The sequence below is a fragment of the Melopsittacus undulatus genome, chromosome Z (genome assembly GCF_012275295.1).
Source record: "Melopsittacus undulatus isolate bMelUnd1 chromosome Z, bMelUnd1.mat.Z, whole genome shotgun sequence".
In the NCBI taxonomy this organism is placed as follows: domain Eukaryota; kingdom Metazoa; phylum Chordata; class Aves; order Psittaciformes; family Psittaculidae; genus Melopsittacus; species Melopsittacus undulatus.
This window is the reverse complement of record NC_047557.1, coordinates 21173203-21195015: the sequence shown is the minus strand read 5'-3', so window position 1 is coordinate 21195015 and position 21813 is coordinate 21173203. Positions and strand designations below refer to the sequence as shown.

The following is a 21813-nucleotide window of genomic DNA, read 5'->3' as shown; positions in this document are numbered from 1 at the left end:
TAACAAAAAACCTCCTGCTCTCCCTACACTTTCAACTTTCAGCACAGTGGAAAAAGGAACTAACCTAGCGCTTCTATCATTTTGCATAAGCCCGTTGTTCCAGTTATGCTTTAAGTTTGTTTTAAAAACTTGCATCTTTTCAGACACTCTGCCATTTGACAGAACAGTTTTATGCAAAACCAGAAATTTGCTTGAAAGGTACAGTTTACAGTATCACAGGCAATTACAGCGTCATAGCCTGAGACTACAGTCTCTCAAAGAGTTATTCAGGATCTGTAACATGCTCATTAAACGCCCTTCTATGCAACACAGCATACTATGCACCTAACCACTGTAGCAAGGCATTGGATATTGGTTTACAAAGCTAGAAGGAAGTATGAAGCACCTAGAAATAAATCTCCCTGATTAACTTCCCCAATATCCACAGAATCATTTATTTGTTCACAAACCATCAACTGAAGGTAAAAGCATTATTAATACTACCACAAATTGTACAAAAAATCCTCCCTTAAGAGGATCTTAACATGATTATTCAGAGTTTTAAGCAGTTGGCAATATTTAGCTAGATGGTGAACAAAGTGTGTTCATGCCCAAAATAGAGATCGGATATTTTAACTGGTAACACACTGAGTAGTCACAATCTATTTTCAGAGACTGCTAACAATTTCAAGAGGAAAAGTTAATGTGACTAGAAACTATAAATACACTAACCTACCTCTATTTAAATTTATCATTGTCATGAATTCCTCTCATGTCTTTCTATCATGATGCAAAACTGTAAAGTTTGAGAAGTTCAGAAAGAACAAGATATTCATAAAGAGATAAAAACAGTTTTGTTTTGTTTTGTTTTTTTTTCCTCCAGAAAAGTGGACAAAGTGCAAACACTCCCTTTCATAGGGGGAAGCTCAGAAAAGTGTAATTGCCACAACTATGCTCTCAGAATGTAACTAATGCACATTTACTGGCCAGAAGAACCCAGTCTGATCGTCTAGCCTGAATTCCCATCCACTTTAAGATTTTCTAAATTACTTTCATGTTTCAGCCCCAAAGTGATCGTTGAGTTCTACAAAAACAGCATACTTCAATTAAGATTCCTAATACATGAATCTAGCGTAGCTCCTGATTAGCTGGTCTTCTGTATGCCCACCACAACTCAAAATTCTAACCTTATTTCTAGTATCCTAGTTAAATTTGCCCAGCTACGACTACAATTTTCAGATACTTTTTGTTTGACAGAAGTGTCTTCCCTATCCATTTTTCAGTCTATGCAGGTATCTTAGATTACAAAGGATTTCCTTTGTCTTGCTTTGACAGACCTGTGAAGACTGAGATTCTTGCACCTCTCACTTTAAACTGCTTTCCAAATTTTTCTATTATTTTCCCACTATCTATTCAAGACAAAAACCAGGAAAATATCATAAGGCTGGACTGCTGGATCACAGTAAAACTCAGAAAAATCATTAAAGATTTAGTATTTGTTCTCCATAAACATATTACCTCTCTCTAGCTCTGGTATTCACTAGAAGTGGTTTTGGAAAATTAAATGGAAGTTTTACGTTACTAAAGAATTAAAAATAAATAGAGGAAGGAAAGAAAATACTGCTAGGTACCAGCCTGGACTCATAGTAAAACTGCCCTTAAATCTTAGCAGTCACAATTCCACAGTTAGGGCCACAATGAATTTTTTACCAGTTCTAATACAGCGCAATTTCTAGGACATTTATAAGTAATTCAGTTCAACAGCTTAGGAATAAAAACTTCAAAAACTCTTTTAATATGGGTAACTTCAAGAAATCTGGCTCCCCCTGTGAAAGTACTTTACATCCAACTGAACTAAGTAAAAACCCAACCTTTCTGTGCGGCATAAAAATAAACCATTTAAACTATGCTTACAGACTAAAGTTAATTACTATCACCATTATTCCTCAAATCTGACAAATGCAACAGGAAAGAACACCCTCTCTGGTCTCATATAACCTAATTTCAAATACCATTATGGCACATGCCAGTAATGACGGAGGAAGGAGATAAACTTCAGAGAAGATAGACAGAACCCATCTCTGCAGAACTGGAGTTTGGCTTCATTCACCAGAGAAATGAAGGTGACAGCAACAACTGAGACTCTGGGGTCAGGACAGAAATTTCTTTAAGTTGTCATCCACAACTCAGGCCTTAGAGCCTGTCCTGTGATGCTCAGAAACTCAGTACTGTTAGTTTAGTGCCTCCAACAGCACAAATCATTCAAATACACTGATATATTGACAGCATATCCTGTGAAAGAGCAGATGTAACCTTAAGTGCATGACTTGAAGGTGCATGTGATAAACTATGATATAGTTCAAGTATGTGCAAAGTATCACTCTATCTAAAAATTCCACAATGAAAGACCAAGGGAAATGGTGCAAGCCATGGTGCATCCCACCTCCTATGAAACATAGATCCTCTTACAGCTTTCACTTCAAACAGAAACACATTTCATGCAATTGACTAACCTAAACTTAGAAATTTGAAGCTAATTTTCTGTAAGTGCCATGCACTGGTACTCTTCATAGCTTTAAGACAGAACATGGAGTTAGAACCTGGAATACTCAAAGAAGTAATGAAAATATGGATACCAGCTTGGCACTTGAAGTTGAAACTTTGAGCCTTGCTGCACCATTCTTGAAATACATAGAATGTGGGGCAAAGTGAATGTTTCTACTGTATAGTTGATCCTAAAAATGAATTGCACAAAGTACACAGCTCCAGAAAAATGGTATTAGAGCACAAAAACTGTAATGAATGCTTAACTTCAGTGCTTCATCTTCATGGCAGCCCTGAAGGCACCTGGAAGGAATTCCTCTAGGGGCATATTGGCAAGAACCCTAGCTGCTTTTGTCCTTCCCCCCCTCCCTCTACTTAAGTGCTATGGAGAGATAATCTCTTTAAAACAGCTGGCATGTCCCATTCATACAAGTCTGTCTCTCTGATCATAAAGGGAAGGAATGCCTGACACAGAAATACAGCTGGAGAATAGCTTCATTCAGTTAAGGTTAGAAGAATCTAACATTTTCTAGAGATGAATACAAATTGTTTTATCACAAAAATTCAGAGTGGTTTCCAAATAAAAAATAGCATTATTTAACAGTTAATCATTAGTTTGCTCATAGAAAAATGGTAATTAAATCTCTCTTAATTAATCTATAATTATTCCTTGCCTAATTCAACATTTAGAATTAAGATGAGGAGCAACGTGTTACTAATAAAAATGTAGACATGATATTCAGGAAACATATTGTAGTATTTCTCTGCATGACATGACCTTTGAATATAATATTTTAGCTTTAGATTTTAACTCAGAAATATATCACTTATCTAGAAAGTGTTAAAAATAATCGGCAAAGGTGAACTCAAAGTAGACCTTCAGGCTGTTTCAACATTTAAAAGCAGCTCACAACAGGGCAAAATGCTAGCAAAAAACTACCAAGTCTAAGTCACTAGAACTACGAAGGTAAAGACATATTATTCTGCTCAGGAAAATACCTTTACAACAACAACCCATTTAGTATGCATAACAGAAAGGCTTCTAAGGACGTCCCTCAAAGCTTTATCCCATGAATGATGCTCTGGCAACGTCATGAGAGGTTCCTACAGTGGAAAACTTCAGATACCAACAAGTGGTTGAGGTAGACTAGAGAAGCCTATGCATTAAAATGTGGAGACCACCCAGACCTAACTACAGAATATCTTTTAAGTTCTCCTCAAAATCCAGAATCAACACGATGCAAACTGAGAACATACTGACTAGTTTTATCCACTGCCTTGCAAGAGTTATTTGGACATGCCCTCCTTCCCATCACATTTTTTTACACAAGAAACTAATCTTTAACAAAATCTAGCTTTCCCCGTTAAACACTTCTTAAATATCAAAATGGAGAAAATTTACTAGAAATGTTTGTTTTGAAACATGCAAATTATGTGAAGTTTCTTCACCAGAAAGGCAAGCAGAAGTATATAAAGATACTGAAAATGGTAGTTCACCAAAAAAGAAAAAAATCTGATCCTGTAATCTACGTGTTGACAAGCTGTTGGGGACCATCACTCCACCAAGCAGTAGATACTTGTCTTAGATTCTTCTACTTGACTGCTTTCATCAGATTAAGCATCTGGGATTTAATTTAACAGTTCCAGCTTTATTAAGCTGTCACAAGAGCAGCCCCACTTTGATAACACTAGCTGCTCCAATTATGGCTTGGTTTAGGGTTGACAAGTATAATGATTCATTCGTGGCACATGAGAAGCAATAAAAGGTTGTTTTGCATTACAGCTTTAAAAATGTGGGCACTTTTTTCATTTAATTTGTCACTTAGCTTTTACTAAGAGGACATTTAAATTGCAGTAAAAGGCAAATGGGGCTTTTAGTTTAAATGTAATCCCCATATTTAAATGATCTGTAATGGCGCAGTGTTTGAGAGGGAACACTATTGTTTCACAGTGGGTCCTGATGGTGACATGTGACATTTGTATTCAGGTCCTGTATTATCCATGTGGCTAAAGGGCTTCCAATTTCATTTCACAGCCAGAAGCCTGCAGAAAACACCAATTAACTTTCAGATCCCATTTGCCAACAAAACTCAGCCTCTTCCCAGTATCTGGCATCTGGCAGTGCTCAACATTTAATTCTAAAGCAGAGCCTTGCAGCCATCATGATCCCTGGACTTGGGGGCAAAGTCAAAATTTCCCTTTTCTTAAGGAAATATTTTCACTTTTATAAAGAACAAGAAAATTTTACTTAATTTATTCATAGATGAGTATTAACAAGTGACTGCTATGGTAGTAAGACTGCATGGTTCATTTTTTCCCTCTAGACTACAAAGAAGGTTAACTGACCTTTTCCTCAAATCAGAGATATTGGCTCAACAGGTATCTGCAGCTATTCACTATGCATTTCCATGTTCCCCCATTTCACCAATGCAACTTAATTAAAAAGGCAAACCAAGGGACTTCAGATAATTAATCATTCTGATATACTCAAGTCTCCAACCACAGTCACCAACAATTAAACACCTAAAGACCAGCATGTGAAATTTATCTAGAGACACCACTTAAACAGCAACTACATGAAGAATTCCAACTCTGAACTCTGGAAAGCATGTTTATGTATTATTTTGGCAAGCTGGAAGCGTTCACCAGCATATCACTGCAATTGCATCTATGTTCTTCTAGTATTAAAGGTCTATGACCAAACCTTATAGCTTAGACCTCTAACCTTGGTCTTTCCAGTACTACACCTCTGGAGTTCTGCAAGTAGTATTTAGCTCAACCAATTTTTTGAAGTACAACAGGGCAACCTACTGAATGTAATTGTTATGTTCTTCCTCACCATCTTTGAGAACTAGCTAATTATATGTAAAGCTTTTTTGTTAACCTGAGACTTTTGAATCATAAATTGCTTACAGAATTAGGACTTTGTATTAGAGAACTGCTAGGTTCATACCTAGATGTGATAAATTTATGGGGTTTGGGTGGTTGTGGACTTTTTTGCTTGGTTTTTTTGTATGTTTTTGTTGTTGTTGGGATTTTGGGGAATTTTGTATTTTAAATCAGCACCTTCAAACATGAAACCCAATCTGACTTGTACTGAAGTCAACTGTTCACCATAAACTTCAGCAGGAACTCTGAGCAGAGCCCAGTGTGTCCTTCCAGTACCTTTTGCCAATGCCAGGAAGGAAGCAGCAGTTAAGTTCTAATGAAAGGCTCAAGTGACCCGGTCATGGAGCAAAGCTGAAGTTATTGAAGTACACTTAAAAACCTGGGCCAAAATAGAATTGACAAAGTGGCCATATGCCTAGCAGTTGGCAGACAGCATATCAGAGCAAGCAAGCCAGCCTTTATTAAGCAGTCTATAGTTACATGGTTTTGATATTCTAAAATCATCCATAACTACAACTTCAAATTGCTACCTACCTGTGAAATAAATGATAGACATTTTAAAAGACATACATATATGCCACACCCAGATTACTCTGAATACATAATAGAGAAAGCCAAGTGTGCACAGGCCTGTCTCACTCTCCTTGTTGATATTTTAGTTCTCTGACATCACATAAGATGGCAAGACAAAAAGCCAACATTATTTTAGAACATAACAACATCATCCCCTTAAACCTAAAATCTGAGTTATCTCTGTCACTACAAGCACAGATTATATGTTGCCAGGGCCAGCCTGCTTTCCTTCTGGAGCTTGCTATTTAACTCTGGTCTCCCTTAAAATCTCCTTCAACTTTTGTACATTTACTTTATTTTTTTCCCTATAAGAGATGCACATTTCACCTGGAAAAAAAAGAGGTGAGTGATACTCAAGGTGAATTCCTAGAAAAAAACTGACAGCAGCTTGTGACTTTCACACAAGGTAGGAGGAGTCCAGCTGGAGAGATTCATTCAGTTAGCAGCAATTCTGAGGGAACTTGCTAAGTACCAGTGGAGGGAATCCTACTGGTCTGCTTGAAGAAGCAGACAGTTTAGCAACACAAACAGTAGCTGGAGGTGGAAAAACCAAGATCTGCTCTTAGCCTACTGCCTATCTGAAGAGACTGGAATGTATTTGCAATTTAAACCACAGTACACAATCAACATATTTTGATACTGTCAGAGGCAGCAGATTTGCCTCAGACTGCAAATACAGTAGCTGTAGGTAGTGGTGAGGCTGGAAATTGCACAGATACTCTTTGGGAGTGGCACCTGTAATTCTGATTAAACTAAACTAATCAATTCAATTACTTAAAATTTATTTGATACTGCAGGCAGAGAGATTCCATCTCCCCTACGTTCAGACAGGTGCTGTCAAGAAAGTGATGTTAACATGAAATTGATGAAACATAAAGAGGAGCTACCAAGAAAATTTAACAAAATATTTTATGTTTATTGGCAGATTTGTGGTAAGACTGCTACAGGTAACAGAGATGGAGAACACACTTCTGGCTCAACCACCACCTACTGGTTCAACCCACATAAGCAATGAAGCATGAGACCCTCCAATTTTCAGTATGGTAGTATACAGTTTTGCTGTGTACATGTCCAGCTAAGCACATGCCCTTGCTTAGCAAAACTGTTATTCCCCAACAAGTCAAGGCATCATAGAAATGACACACTAAAAGAGTTGTAACACTTGAACACATGTAGTTGTATCTACACTGTCTCTGACAGAGCTTTACCTCTTCTATAAAGACTCTCCACCACAGAAGTCTATAATCTTAACTAGCCTAATAATGCACTAGTTATCTAACGCTTTGCTTAGAGTATCATTTATGTTAATATCCAGTTTTAGTCCCACAAACAATCAAAGTCAACTTTTAGCTTCAACAGTGGAAAATTTAGGCTTCGCTTTTGATGCTTCCTTTCTAAATGACTAATGTTGTTCTTGCTTGGACTGAATTTAATTTAGTTGATTTTAGACCTTTAGAATATATCAAAAGCATTATGGTCTTTGGCTCCCTTCTCTGCAGCATTTAGATAATGTCCCACAGGGGATCATCTGTAAAGTTTTGTTTGTTATTTAATGTTCCATGCCACATAAGCCAGGCATAGCACTATTGACCAGAACACATCTCAAGACAAAATCCTTTAAGTCTAGACTTGAAATGACTTTCTAGAATGAGTGAGAGACAAGTAACACTCCAAGTTCCGCGAACCACAAGCTGATTTCAGCCGTGTGTCTTCAGCATGTTTTGAGAAAGCCTCCAAGGCAGCATCCAAAAGCTTACTGCAGCTAAGATATTCACATTAATCCCTCCACTCATATACTCAGTGTATGATGCCTTTTAGAGAAACAAATTATTTACTACTGTATTTTAAATAATTCAGGTTGCCTTTTATCACTTCTATCTCCTACACCCTAACACTCCAACCAGCTAGTAGTTTGTTCCAGTACTTTATTCCTAGAAAAACAATGCTTGTGGTTACTTAATATTCTTTCCACTCACCTACCCACCTTTAAAATCTCATTAACATTTACGTTCAAGTTGTTTTTAATTTCGCCTCTTTACCACAAATTCCTATAGGTTTTTAGAACTTCTGAAACAGTAGTTAAAAACTGTATTAGTGAATTTCTGGAACACTCTAGAGCAAGTGTCCTCAGACTGTACCAGTTTAAATATTTCCCATTTCAGCCTGTGTTCCTCTCTCCATTGTACAGACAGGTCATGTAGCTGGTCACAACTGACCTTTCCTGCAAAGCAGTGTTAATTGTTCCAGCCCTCTTAATTGATCTCCTTTCCTACTCAGTAATGGACTTCTACTTTCCTTTGTTGCTATCTTCTCACAGTCTTAATGAACCTTCTCCCTTTGCTTTCTATTTCTCTCTAGTTCTGAATTGATTTCTTCTTTAAACTTTTCAGTTCAGCACTAGTGGTTTATATACTTGTCCTCAGTTGGGTAGCTATATTTCCACCTTTTGCTTTATTCTTTTTAGATCCTAAGGTACTTACAAGTCATTGCAATTGTACTTGTTTCATATCATGCTTCCTCTCCTCCAACTGCAATTGTCTCACACTGTAGATCAGAAATTCAATTTGACCCAACCTTAACAGAACAAGGAGGACTGCAGAAAACTCTAACCTGCTTTACCTGGTACCACAATAGTTCCTCTCCACCCCAAGTATGTAATTGTTTCTTCATTATACATATGAAAAACTAAATGATTTTGAAGTCTGTGCATTTACCCAGTTCATCCCAGAGCTGCCTATACTTGTCAGTCATTGCAGTTCCTTGTTGTCTCCAAAGTGACAGACGAGGGTCAGCCATGAACTGTTCTGTTATCAACGTCAACATGCGGGCTCCATTTGAATCTCTCATCTTTAGCATCTCTCGCACCTAGGAAACAAGTCTTTTAATACAAACTTGAAAAGACAAAAAAGTCACAGTACAGACAATATACTGCAGAGTAAAATATTCCACCTCTGTTAAATAGGGAACATACTTTATATATGCGATGTGAAGTGTTTAAGAAGAAAATAGAGTCTGCCTTCCCAAATATAACCATTTTTGGTTTCAGTAGCCTATTGCAATAATAAAAGACACTTCCTTGACAACTAATCCACAGGTGTATTATGCAAAACTGCTGCAAGACTAATTCCTGCAGGCTTCTCCAACATTTTGGGAGTGGGAAGGAACAGAACAGCAGAGCTGCAGAAGGTTGAAATATTACTTCACGTCCTTACACTGCTCATGACCATCAGATTGCAGTCCATTACTGTACAACACATTATTAAGTTGCGATCACGTTCCCAAGGCTTTTTCTTTCTTTAGAACAACACGACTTTGAGCAAGACTCAAACAAGTGCTGACTGGCTTGGGGAATGGGGGAGGAAAAAAGGGAAGGTTTAGAGTACTCAACACACCTTTGCAAAAAGCAAATTGAGTTGCTTCCCTGATCCATGGTATCCACCCTGGGAGAGGAAGAGTTTAACCTGTTCTTGGACTTGTTCCTCATCCAAATGCCAGCAGTTTTCATCATCTATGCTAGCGCCCGCTGTTGGGTCAGGAGCACCTGCAAACAGAATGAAAAGAAATTATTATATTCTATATAAAGAAGAGAGGTTAATGGGTCCAGGGGGGAGGACTACTGCAGAGGTTTTGGATTTTTTTTTTTGTCTTGTCTTTAATCTAAATATTCTTTAAAATAGACTGAATTTCTTCTCAGTAGTCTTAAGCACTTGGAAAATACGGCCTATGAAATGGTACTTTAAAAAAATTTTTATAACAAAACATTAAAATTAAGGTGAGTTTTCTTCCTCCCAGGCTCAGCAGCCATACTAAAATGCTTTTACAAGAAAATCAGACTTCATATAGTATTTCTACAAGTGTGATGTTAAAACCACTTTCCCAAAAAAAACTGTGTAATTCCTATACCTTCAGTAATCCTGCTCAGGTTTAAGTGACTGCTAGTGAGCGCTGCTATTGATGAACATGAGGAAAATCATCACCTCGGTGCCTCTGAGCTGTGATGGCTCTGCAAAGCTAAACAAAGAGTAAAAAAAATCCCCAAACAAATCCAAAGTCTTAGAGTACTAAATGCATTTCCATCATAAATAAGAGTTACAGCTGCGTAAGACTGTGGTGCTTTCAAAGGAGCATTTTTCCATAGGCAATGTCATCAACACAGAGTCAATTCAGTATTAGCTGAGTGTGAACTGAAATGACTAGGTTTACATCAGGCAGTGCTTTGGCCACAGGATGCTTTAACTCAAATTTTGCAGTCAAGATCAGTGATTTCCCACTGGTGGCCTCTACTAAAGGCTGACAAAACAAAACCAAGTTCTTGCACTACCTAATAATCTGTATTTTTCTTAAGAACCCTGTACTTTTACTGGCTATTTTTTTTAAAAGGTATTCAAATTGAAAAGGTTGAAAAGCACTTGTCTAGACTGTCAGGGAAACAACTCAAGGTAGTGCATCACCACGACATCAGGTATTTTAAGCATGCCCAAGATGCAGGCTAACTTGACTTCTTGATTTTGAGCTTGTCACAACTGTGTAATCTCTATCTAGGCTTTGAGAAGAGGTTAAAAACTGAATCATGTTACACAATCTATCACTTTTTAATCTGAGTCTATGCTACCTCTGCAGGAAAAAAAGAAAAAAGAAAAAAAAATACTGTCAGGGAAGGAAATTTACACAGTAAGATTTGTAAAAACTTCCTTTTTCAAAGGAGCCCTAAGAGCCTGGAAAGCAAAGACAGCTGCAACTATTCAGATGTTCAGGGATTAAACATTGATTCAAGCCTTCATTTCACAATTGCAGCTCTGCCATGTAGGTGAAGCTTTTAAGCGGCCACAGGGAATCCTGGAATTTTTGTTCAATGAAAACACAACCAGAAGATGCAAAGGGTCAGAGGGATGTCTTGTCTACTAGTTGCAGTAGCAACTTCCTCCAACTTCAGAGCCTAAAGCTGGAAATGCTGCATAGCAATACAGTGAATGTATCAACACACATATTTAGATTAATTGAAATTAATAAGGAATTGTGTCTTTGAAGATGTGAATGAACTCTCCTGCCTTCCGCAGGAATAATAACAGTGTCTCAGAAGACAGGAATCAAGCCCAAGATAGTACAACAACCACAAAATGAAAAGCATCTTCCTTCTGTCTTTAGTGTGCTAACTTTAAGGTGCTTTCAGTCAGCTACATGAAATGCATATTGGTTATTTTTCAGTTGCAAACAACAAGATGAAAAGGGAAATCAAACCACACAAGAATAAGTAGAACAGCTGTTCCACAGACACAGGTTTACAGTATCACCTTCCAAACAGTTTAAATATTTCATTGCTTCTAAACACAGAGGAATGATCTGTGAAAAGGAAGTATATAAAAGCACCAATATACAAAATACACTTACATGTACCGCTCACTTCAATAGAGATTTATTTTTAAATAATCTTAGTACGGCCAGTTTTAAATTGAATTAAAAATAGCCCCAGACTCCTCAGCTAAGCTTCCCTATTGAGGAGAAAAACAATTCCTTCTGTAACTGTTTATATTTTTATCAAAAGCTCATCAGTCAATTTGTGCTAGAAGGCTAAATTCCAACACAGCTACCACAGATTCTTTAACAACAGTGTTCCTTTACAGGAACAAGGGCATCTGCTACCCTTGACCACCAGTGCTGCCCCCACCAAAGCCTCTTATCGCACCCTGATCCCAAATATACCTTCCCCGGGGAGCCTGCATCACTATACTTACACCAGCATTATTTTCACACTAGTAGTGTAGAAGATTGAAGACACGAAGCCAAGGGTCTGAGCTCTCTGATGCTGTTCAGCACAGTACTACAGATAAGTCTTTTCAAGATTACTACATTCACTCGCAGACAGTTAAACACTGATTGGTCTAGCCTGTCTCCTCCCTCACTGAAACACAGCACAATGGACACTGTCCTCTGCCTCTGGAGCAATGGACAGAATTTCTACACTGCCATTTTCCTTCTGAAGACAAGGGACCAGGTGAGTAGACAAGAAGGTTTCTGAACAAGCAAAAGGAGAAAGCTGCCTTTGGAGCTGCAAGATGATGCCCTAAGAACAGCCATCAGGGAGGCTCAGGCTCAATACCAGGCAGAGCTGAAGGTTTAGCCCAAGGGCCGTGGCTTTGCTTGGGGTGCAGCCCCAAAAGGGCACCACAAGGCATCAGCAGACAGACAGTTTGGCTGCAAAAGGAACATGGGCAGCTCTGAATTAAATCTTTGCATCACAGTTTGGTACCAAGACCAAATCCTGTTCCCCACTTGTAAACTGGGGAAAAGTATCACTTACATGCTTCAGAGGGATGTCATGAGGGTAAATTAGTTCTCATTTCAACTATGAAAGTGAAAAGCACTGAATAATTATACTAAATATTAAAACCTGTAATTAAACTGTGTCAGTTTATAGACACTAACACACTAATTTCATCCTTCCAATCCCTGCCTTTAACTTCTGTCATGACTGGTCTTCAAAATAGGTTTTACGTCAGGTACTTACAGCTGAATACAATAAATACAGTATATACATAAAGCTATACATTGTAACACATGCTTTTACTTAAATTACTAAACTGCAATCTTGGCAATCAAAGCAGGAATATTGTGCACAATTCTGCAACATCTAAACAAAATTTGAAATCAGGGTAACAACCCTTTACATTTATGGTCATAGCAGGTTACATGTAAAATATATATAAGCAACTCCCAGGTTATAAAGAAGCAGTAACATTTAAAAAAAAAAAACCTAGCACTTTGGTTATTTATATAGCAATTTTAAGAGGAACAGCTTTTAAAATGAGCAGCCATATTCAAGAACTGGTGTTGTATATTGAGAACTTAACCGTGGAAAGTAAGTAGAAGCAAAGCAAGGAGCACTGACTGAAATAAGCTAAGAGTTGCCTATATGGCAAACAAGAGCAGACCAACAGTGAAATCTGGTTAAAACAGCAGAAAGTAGTTTTTATGATAAACTGCTTCCCTGGTCCCTCCTTCGCAAGTATCACAAGAGTTGTCTTCAGATGAAACCATACCAAATTGCTCACTCATAGCCACACTGACAACTCTTTGAACTTAATTTTATAAAAAATTTATTAATTTCATTATACAGGTGAAATGTAGATCAGTTAGATTTTATTAAATATCATCTCATGGCAGCACTAGGAGGAAGATATGGAAAAAAATATTACAAGTAAAAAGCATAATTTAGTACTATGCAAAGACTGAATGGTCTCAGCCACAAACCAATACTGCTGTATGCTGATTCACAACAGAATAGTAACTGATTTTATAAACTTAGTGTGCTCAGAATTATTCTGAACAATAATTATATACACAAAATATCATAAAATTAATGACTCAAAAATATTATTACACCTTTCATTCCCCAAATGAGTCAAAGTTTACACATAAATCACTTAATCTTATACTTAATTTGAGAACTCTTTGGAGGAATATAACCCCCATTCAGCAGTGCACAGCAAACAGCAACTGAGAAGCTGAGAAGCAGCCAATGCTACCAATGGAAAATACGGAGACAGGACAGGCAATACTATGCTCAGGAAAGTTAATAAAACCACAACAAACCAACTTCAAAAAACCTCTTTCCCTTCCATCTGCACATACAGAAAAATACATCAATTTATCTGTTCTGATGACAATATCTAACTTCTCCTCCTAAAATCCAGGTCTCACAAACACAAAGCAGAAAGTTTCAAAGTCCCTTCTAGTAGATCTGCAACACGCTGTATTCTGTTGTTCAGCCCCATTTTACTCTAAAACTTTCCACCAAGGTCCCCATAATTTCAGCTAAAAACAGTAAGTTCATTTTAACAAATATTCACCTATACCTCAAAATTGCCCTTTGGAACTTAAAACATAGAGCAACCATGTTAGATATTCTGAAATACTATTTTAAAGCAATTTTTTTGATATTTCCTTCCTGAATGCCTTTACTACCAAGCTCCTAATATACATTACAGATCAGCATTTCCAGAGGATGCACCTAGATCTGCCTCGACACATACAGAAGCAACTACCCAGGTACCTCTGCTTCTAGGAAGATGAATGTACTTAAACTGTTTTCACCCAGGTCTTCCCTCTTAAACTTATCTTCATGTGTTTTCATACCAGTGACTTTTATTGTGAGTCAGAGAATCAGAGAATAGAAAAAAGTCTGGAGAAATCCACATAGTTCTTGTAAGAGCAGAGATTGCAACAGCAGCATGAAACATGCAGGAAAGAAACATGACAGCTTAAAAAATAAAAATGAAATTGGTTTGCTAGGCTGCCCGTACAACAATAAAAGGCAGATCATTTTACCCTATGCACATAATAACAATCAATGTTACCATGAGATTAATATGCAAACAGACCTTCTCCCACTTCACATCTTGCAGTTACTTTCCTATTTCCACTCAAATTCTCTGGAACATGCTCTTGACCTTCCAATTTACTTAAGTGAAAGTATCATATCTAAGAAAAGAGAAATCCAAGATGACAAACCTGGCTGTTACTCCATCATTCTGACTGCTCTCTTCCTAGCTTAACCACCTCACAGCTCCCTCTGCTACAACTGCACAAAAACTAAGAGGGGAAAAAACCACCTCAGCTAAGTGGGGTCCTAATCTTCCTCCAGCTTCCGGAGTCAGCATCCCCAGAATGAAAACCAATGTGAAGCCAAAAGTTACGCAGTGCAGACATCAGGGTATCAGTATGAACATCTACAGCTGTCATCAGTACAGAAGGTTAGACCCCACAGATCTCCAATTTTGAAATCAACAGCAAGATGTTGCTGTCGCAGTGCAATGTGAGAAAATCAGAACACAACAAACCTTCTAAAATGCAAGAGGTGCTTTCGTGCTTTAACAACAGTTGAAGCCCTCTCATAATGTAATCACCACCAACAGAAAATTAGCATGGCAAATACAGGATACCAAATAAATCACTCATATCTCCTGAAGTTATTGAATAGACAACACAATCCTGTGCTTCTAACAGCATTCCCTTATTTTTTCCTTCAGTAAGGCTCAGTCATGGAGCAAGAAACGATACAGCATCATTTGCATCCACAGAGGAGCTCAAAGGAATTTGTCGTTTCAAAACCAATGTCATCAGTGTAAGTAATTTCACTGGTTCCCCCAGTAACCTCCTTCACATGGGAACTGACCAAAGCCAATCATTGACTGCCACATATGGCAGAATTTTGAGCAAATTAACTATTATCCAATTCACCATTTGTGAAAGGAAAGTGCTGCAGTGTTGTTGCATCTCCCTAGCCAGCTCATGAGCAAGTCAACAAAACCGTTGTGCTCAGAACTCTTCGAAGTCCCGGATCAATGTTATGTACAAATAAATAGCATTCAAGACCTGATTTCTTTTGCCTATTGCTGAAAATAGAGGATAAATAGAACTAGTACAGCTACTGTGAGAGCAAAGGAAAGTAAGATAAAAAAATTGTATATAAACACCTGAAATCAGAACACCTCTATGGAACAGTGAAAAGAATTTCCAATTCCAGATTCAGCACTTGCCTTTAATCAGAGCTGTTTCTGGTGTTTATGTGCCAGGTTTCCTCTGGCTTTTAGAAGCAAGTTTGTGTTAAGTTCTTCCTCTTACTTACCTGTACCTTCAAGCAGTGCTCAAAATAATTAGCCTACAAACATTGTTCAGTAAGCTGTTCAGAACAAGACAGGTCTACAAAACAGTTTTGTATTACAAGCTGAACATCTGCAGCACAGCAGACGTGACAGAGTGAATAGTGACCTTATGCTCAGCAGCTTATGCTATTAGAACCAGAAACAGATTTATTTATTTTTTTAGAGATTTCTTTTGGCTAATTTTATTACTTCTAATTTAGAGAATTTGATTAAAGGTCAAATACAGTATGAATCCCAGACAACTGCTTACTTGCTACATAATCAAAGGAACTTACTTATTCCTTAAAAGGCTCTTGTAATGTTTTAACATTGTAAACATATTAAGAAAAAAAAATCAGGCCACGGTTTTATGGGTTTTATGATAGGTAAAGCAGGAGACTACAGACCCTCTTTTATAATCCAGCTTTCTTTCATAACATCCGTTTATTTTCTTATGCTGCCTGAATCTTCTGCTTAATTTGGGGTATTTATTAAGAATTACTGAGATACATGACAACATACTGCAGTCTCATTAACTAGGAGAACAACAACACGTGCAAAAAACATTCTAGTCTTGTGGACAATTTTAACCTACCCTACTCATGTTCACTGTGAAATTTCGTAACTGATCATCAACTTAGTTTTTTGTTTCCTATTCCTTTTGTTATTTAAACTGAGATATAAACATCAAATACCTCCCTAAAAATATACTTTAAATACTAATGAGTAATGAGATATTTTGACAATAAGAAAATAGCTGACAAAGACTAATATGCCTATGATTAGAATAATTAGACTTAACGCTGAACAAATTTAAGCACTCTGCAACAGCTTGTCATTTCTCTTACATTAGCCATAGTATAGCTAATACAGCCATATATAGCCATCATCTGTCCTTCCTTTCCCACCCTACCTTCTTTTTTTCTAATCACTCTTGACTGTTTGAGTCTTCTGTGCCACTCATACTCAACATAATTAATCCTTCCCCTTAGGTTCCTTATGTTCAGGCTATTACCAACTTATGGGATACACACCCTCAGCTTACAACATCTGAATATCTTCCTCTATTGCTTAATATCCTGCATCTGCATTAGTTTCCCTTTCCTTTCACCACCACCAGGTACCTCTGCCAATCACCTTCTCATTATGTTCTGTAACAACCAGATCAGTCGCCTTGCCTCTGGCCATGTCCCCATAGCCCCCAAAGACAGGAGGGAACTGCTCCCAAGATTGACCTTATTGCAACACCACCTGCCTGGACTTGCCAGTCACTGGACCCTGAAGAGAGGAGCTAGGCTATATGTGAGTCCTGTTATTAGAAGGATTCCCTTCTTTTGCTCTGCCTACACTGTATCTATTCACGTGCAGTTTTCTTTTTTCCAGTATTAAGCAGCTTGGTTGTGTTTGCACGGCAAATTTTTTTGAAGAGTGGTCATCGCTCTTCAATATCTAACACACAAAAACTGTATTTAGGTAACTTACTTCACCCATCTAAGCTGCTTTTATACTAAGAGCTCTCTGCTCACCTGAAAGGATATTTCTACTAGGTCACCTTACAGGCACACAGGACTCTACTAAACTAGCTGGGTCACCTCAAACTCAATTACCTGCTTTCAGTTCAGCAGGATCCATAGAAAAGCCACCTCAAAAGCTTCAAGTCACACCCAGAACCCTTTAAGAAACGTAAGATGTTCAGTACAAGAAACTGGGAGCCATTAAAACCATGTGCAGCAGAAAGAGCAGGAAAGATCAAGACCTTTCCTGATGCTGTAGGCTGCTGCAGCACTACGAGGACAATGGCACTGAAATAAAGGTTTTATGTTTCTCCTGACCTCATATAGAAACCAAATCCCAAAGGATAATAAAAAGTATATTCGATGGATGAAGAAACCAGCAACACCTACTTGCTTTTATGGTTTACAATTAAAACAGAATTACACAACGAAAATGTCAAAGATTAGTTCAAGAAGAACAAAATAACAGAGAGATACCACTGGTTAACTTGGTAGGATAGTCCGTTTAAGCAATGTGGCTATACAAAGAATACCACTACTCAGTTTTTCATAGCTGGAAAATACAAGCATGAAGCAGATCAGGACACATATTAACACTGCTGGAGACATGAAGCTCATTGCTTAGGAATTCTTCTCGCTTTTCCAAAAAGTACCGCTTTCAAAACATTTTAAAGCAAAGGATCAGTAACAGAATCCTCTTTATTACACACCACAGAATCACAGAATAATTCAGTTTGGAAAGGATCACAGCAGGTCACACTTCTGAATGCCACAAAAAACCTCAAAACCAAAGAGGAAATGAAGCAAAAGAAATAAGTAGTATCAAACTCACCATGGACTTGATTGATTTCTGAATTCTGAGAAAGAATTTCATCTGCTAGTTTTTGAGCAGTTGGCAAAACTTCTGTGTGGTGCACTGTGATCAAATACTGTACAAATTTTTGTAGTTGGTCTCTGTTCATTTGAAAGAGTGTCTCTGAAATGGGAAGATGCAGTTTGACCTGATCTGGCTTGCGGATCCGGTATAAAGAGAGTGCCACAACATGAGCACAGTAAAATATGTCCTTGTTTCCACAGCTACAGGTCACTGAGGTAATCTTGCAACGATCAAAGCTGATAGCTACATTGCAAACAGTATCTGGCTCCGATTGCATTGCAGGCTCTGTCACTGTGCCACTCAAGTGGAAACCTATGTGAGGAAAACAATAGAAAATGTAATTATGTAAGTGAAATACTAGATCTCATTATCAAGAACCTTTCACTTATAAAGGTCGTCATGTATTTCTGAGAAATTATGTATCTTAAAGAACTTACTTCAATTATAAACATTATTAACCTTTTCTTTTGTATGCACCTCTTTCATCTTAAATAAAACCAAAAGGGGAATCAAAAGCTAGTTTCCAAGCCCTCTTTGCCATTCCATCCCAACATTGATAAAAGTTTGATAGAAAGAAAAACGTTTACTCAGTAAATTATAGCTGCAAATGCTCCATGTGATTCAAGACCAACGTGAAACTCCCAGTACCTCAGCAAGTTGGCAGCAGATTTCCAAAGCCCCCACCAGGCAACCTGCAACACCTACCAGCAGTTTTAACCATCCTCTCAGTAAGAGGGAGGCAGTGCACTCTAGTGGCACAAACCCAGGGCTTAGTCTCAACTCAGCCATGACTCAAGACACAAGTCAGGAGTAACCTCTTTGCTTTCACCTCTCTCATCACTGAGTTCATGTTAAAGCTCACCTTCACCCAAGCAATCCAGTAGGACAGCTACGTTTGTGTTGCAGTTGCCAGTTGCCAACACACAGGATATCAGATTCATGTTGAATGATACACACACACACTGTTTCAGAAGTCTGCATTATGGTCCTGTTTTCCATTCAGCATAATAAAGCACAAGGCAGAAGCTCTAGGTTTTCTTGCATTGCAAGAAGGTATGGTATATCATAAGAAAAATGTTTCAGCAAGATGGCACTAGTTGACACAGCATCTTGCTGAACCAAGGTCTCAGACCCTGAAGATCAGACCTAAACGCAGATTTGCACAACACAAAGGCCCAGGTTTGGTTCTCAGCACTTCATCACTGAATGGCAGAATTTGGGTGTTTCTTTTGAATTTTATGTAAGCATAACAGTGATTTTGGTTCAAGCATTAAGTCAGAGGCATATATGCAAAGCAATACAACCAAATTTCATATGTAATATTAGTATTAAACAAACACTGCATATAAAATCAGGGATTGACACTACAAGTAAGGTGTTGCATTAAATATTTATAATGGAAATAAAACAAAATGACCTTCAAAGTAGAAAAGTTATTTAGTATTAGTGAAATACCAGAAAAGTGTACAGTAGGAAGCAGTATTACATGAAAATTAAAGAGGGGGGAGACCCAACGCACCCCTCCAAAAAGACCTCACCTCCAAACCCCAAGTCTAGTCCAAAATCTTGTCTCCAGTTGTTTTAAGGGTTCAAATTAGGGTTTTTAACTTTCTAAGTTTTAACTTTCTAAGTTGCAGGAAGCAAAGAGGAAAATCTCATTTTTTCCCATCTGTTCACAATGCATTTCAGAGCAGGTTGTCCAGTCAGCATCACTGTTTGGATTATATTCAGCTGCAGTACTCTGATACCCTATCCTGAAGAAGGTCATATGCACACACTAACCTCAACTTTGCAAGACTGTTTACCAAACAAAGTAGCTAAGAGTCAAGGCTGAAGAGGCAGTAGGCTGCAAAGTACACAGGGAGGACAGGGGGTGAAGGAAGAAGCCTGAGCATACACTATTCTTGATCTTGTTTCCACTTAATATTTCACAGAGGAGCATTGAATTGCCTCACACATCAGGAGCTTCTCCCTCTGCCTTTCCCTTTGGTTTTAAATAGTCACTGCATGCTCCTGTAAGTGCATTCTATCAAAACAACGGTCTTTGTTAAAACACAGCCAGCTCTATTTATGTCAGGTAAATTCCCACTAAGTGAAAACTGCACTGGTAGTCCCAGAGAAACTGCACAGGAAATTTTTCTGTGATTTTTTTCCTATGAAACACATGTAAAACTGTCTCACCTATGAGCTGAGGAAAAGCCTAACATAAACACTGAAAGAGCCTGATCCCACTCCTTGCAACTGTAAATAAGTACCCGAACTCCTATTAATTCCACCAGAAAAAGGCTCAGTAAAAATTACCTACTAAAATGGCTAAGAAACAAAAAAAAACCACCAACAAAAGACCCCCACAGGCTGCTACTCAAAAAATACCGTTACTTTTAATTTGCCACTAAATAATTGAAGCATTTAAGAAAGATCTAATCTTCCTGGGAAGACAAATCTCTCCAGAAACATTTAGTGTTTACAGCAAGCCTGCCTTTGAGTCCTGACATGGTTCAGGCACAAACACAGCTTGCTGCTCCCCATCCTTCTCACTGAGATGATTTGGGAATTCATGTTATAAGCAGCAACATTTATAAATACAGATCCTGGTCTAAACAATGACAGCACCAATACAGACAAGTTACCTCACCTATCCCTCTTGAAGTACAGAGATTTTAAACAAAAACCATCAGCTGCCCTTGCAGGCTAACATGTGGAAACTCTGTATTAACTATACTGCAATGATGTACTACCCCTGGTAATTATGAAACACTATTTTCCTCCTCTTTTCTGTTTGTGTTTTTAAATAAAGAAATTGTTGTTAGTACAAATGACCTCTAAGAAGATTTTACCACACCAGAGAAAACAATCCAGGAAGTTTCAATTCAGAAGGCCTGGTAGGGTTCCTATAATTTAACCTACCGGATGTTAAATGCCACCTTCTCCGTGGCCACCAACACTGCAGAGTAATCCACAGGGAGGGCTATTGCCCTCTTGCAGACATAGCCTTAATCTTTTTTAACCTAACCACCTAATGTTCTCCATATAAAAGAACGAAAGTAGTAGCAGGAAAAAACACTGATGCACTGTGATTTGTTAGAAAGCTTTCACCAGTGGTAATTCATAGTCTGCTGAGAAGGGTGATGTTATATGCTCCTGGAAGAAGGCAAAAGGAATCACCTGCCCGGAGTCTCAAAGGGTCTCAAAGATTATGACATTTCACTAACGGATCCAAGGGAGCAGAAAGTCTCCAGCTAAACCCCTCAAGTCCTCACTCCAAATAGGTCCTTCCCTTCAACAGCAAAATTCCTCTTTTACTCAATCATAAACCTTTGCTGGAAATATTTATCCATTCCAAAAGACCCCAAGAACATTCATGCTTCACTTTCCAACAAAAAGCTCGTTCACCATAATCTAAACAAAAACAACAAAAGAGTTGCAGTCAGAAAAGTGTGTGCTCACTACAGAAGCTATTTATAAAGCAGGCATGTTTCACCTTTTCCCTTCAGCTGCTGCAGATCGAAATGTTTTACTGTTTTCAAACCAGCACGTGACCAGTAATTCAAGCTCTGCTGACATTTCCAATGCATGTGCACAGGCTTTGTGTTCTGCAAAAATGTCTTTGGAAACGCAGTTGGAGCATTAAGACAATGTACCAGATGAAGCTCTTTCACAAAGTGACTGTGCTTCTGTTCGACACCTCAAACACACCACAACGATTATTTAATAGCCAAAAGAAAAGTACAAGTGTTTTCAGCTACGGTACTCTTGGAAGGGAGCTGTGCCAAACTGCCATCAGGAGGAAAGCATT

General features: G+C 38.1%; 1 protein-coding gene across 2 annotated transcripts in view; it reads right to left on the bottom strand.

Annotated features, from left to right (window-relative positions):
* Positions 1-21813, bottom strand: part of ZSWIM6 (zinc finger SWIM-type containing 6) — a 119473-nt gene that overhangs the window by 31404 nt on the left and 66256 nt on the right. For both annotated transcript variants that reach the window (XM_034073133.1, XM_034073134.1), the window contains exons 2-4: positions 17973-18329; positions 9378-9526; positions 8700-8850 (exon numbers count right to left, since the gene is read on the bottom strand). In XM_034073133.1, the coding sequence (XP_033929024.1) occupies positions 8700-8850; positions 9378-9526; positions 17973-18329 (657 nt within the window). The remainder of the gene's footprint in view (positions 1-8699; positions 8851-9377; positions 9527-17972; positions 18330-21813) is intronic.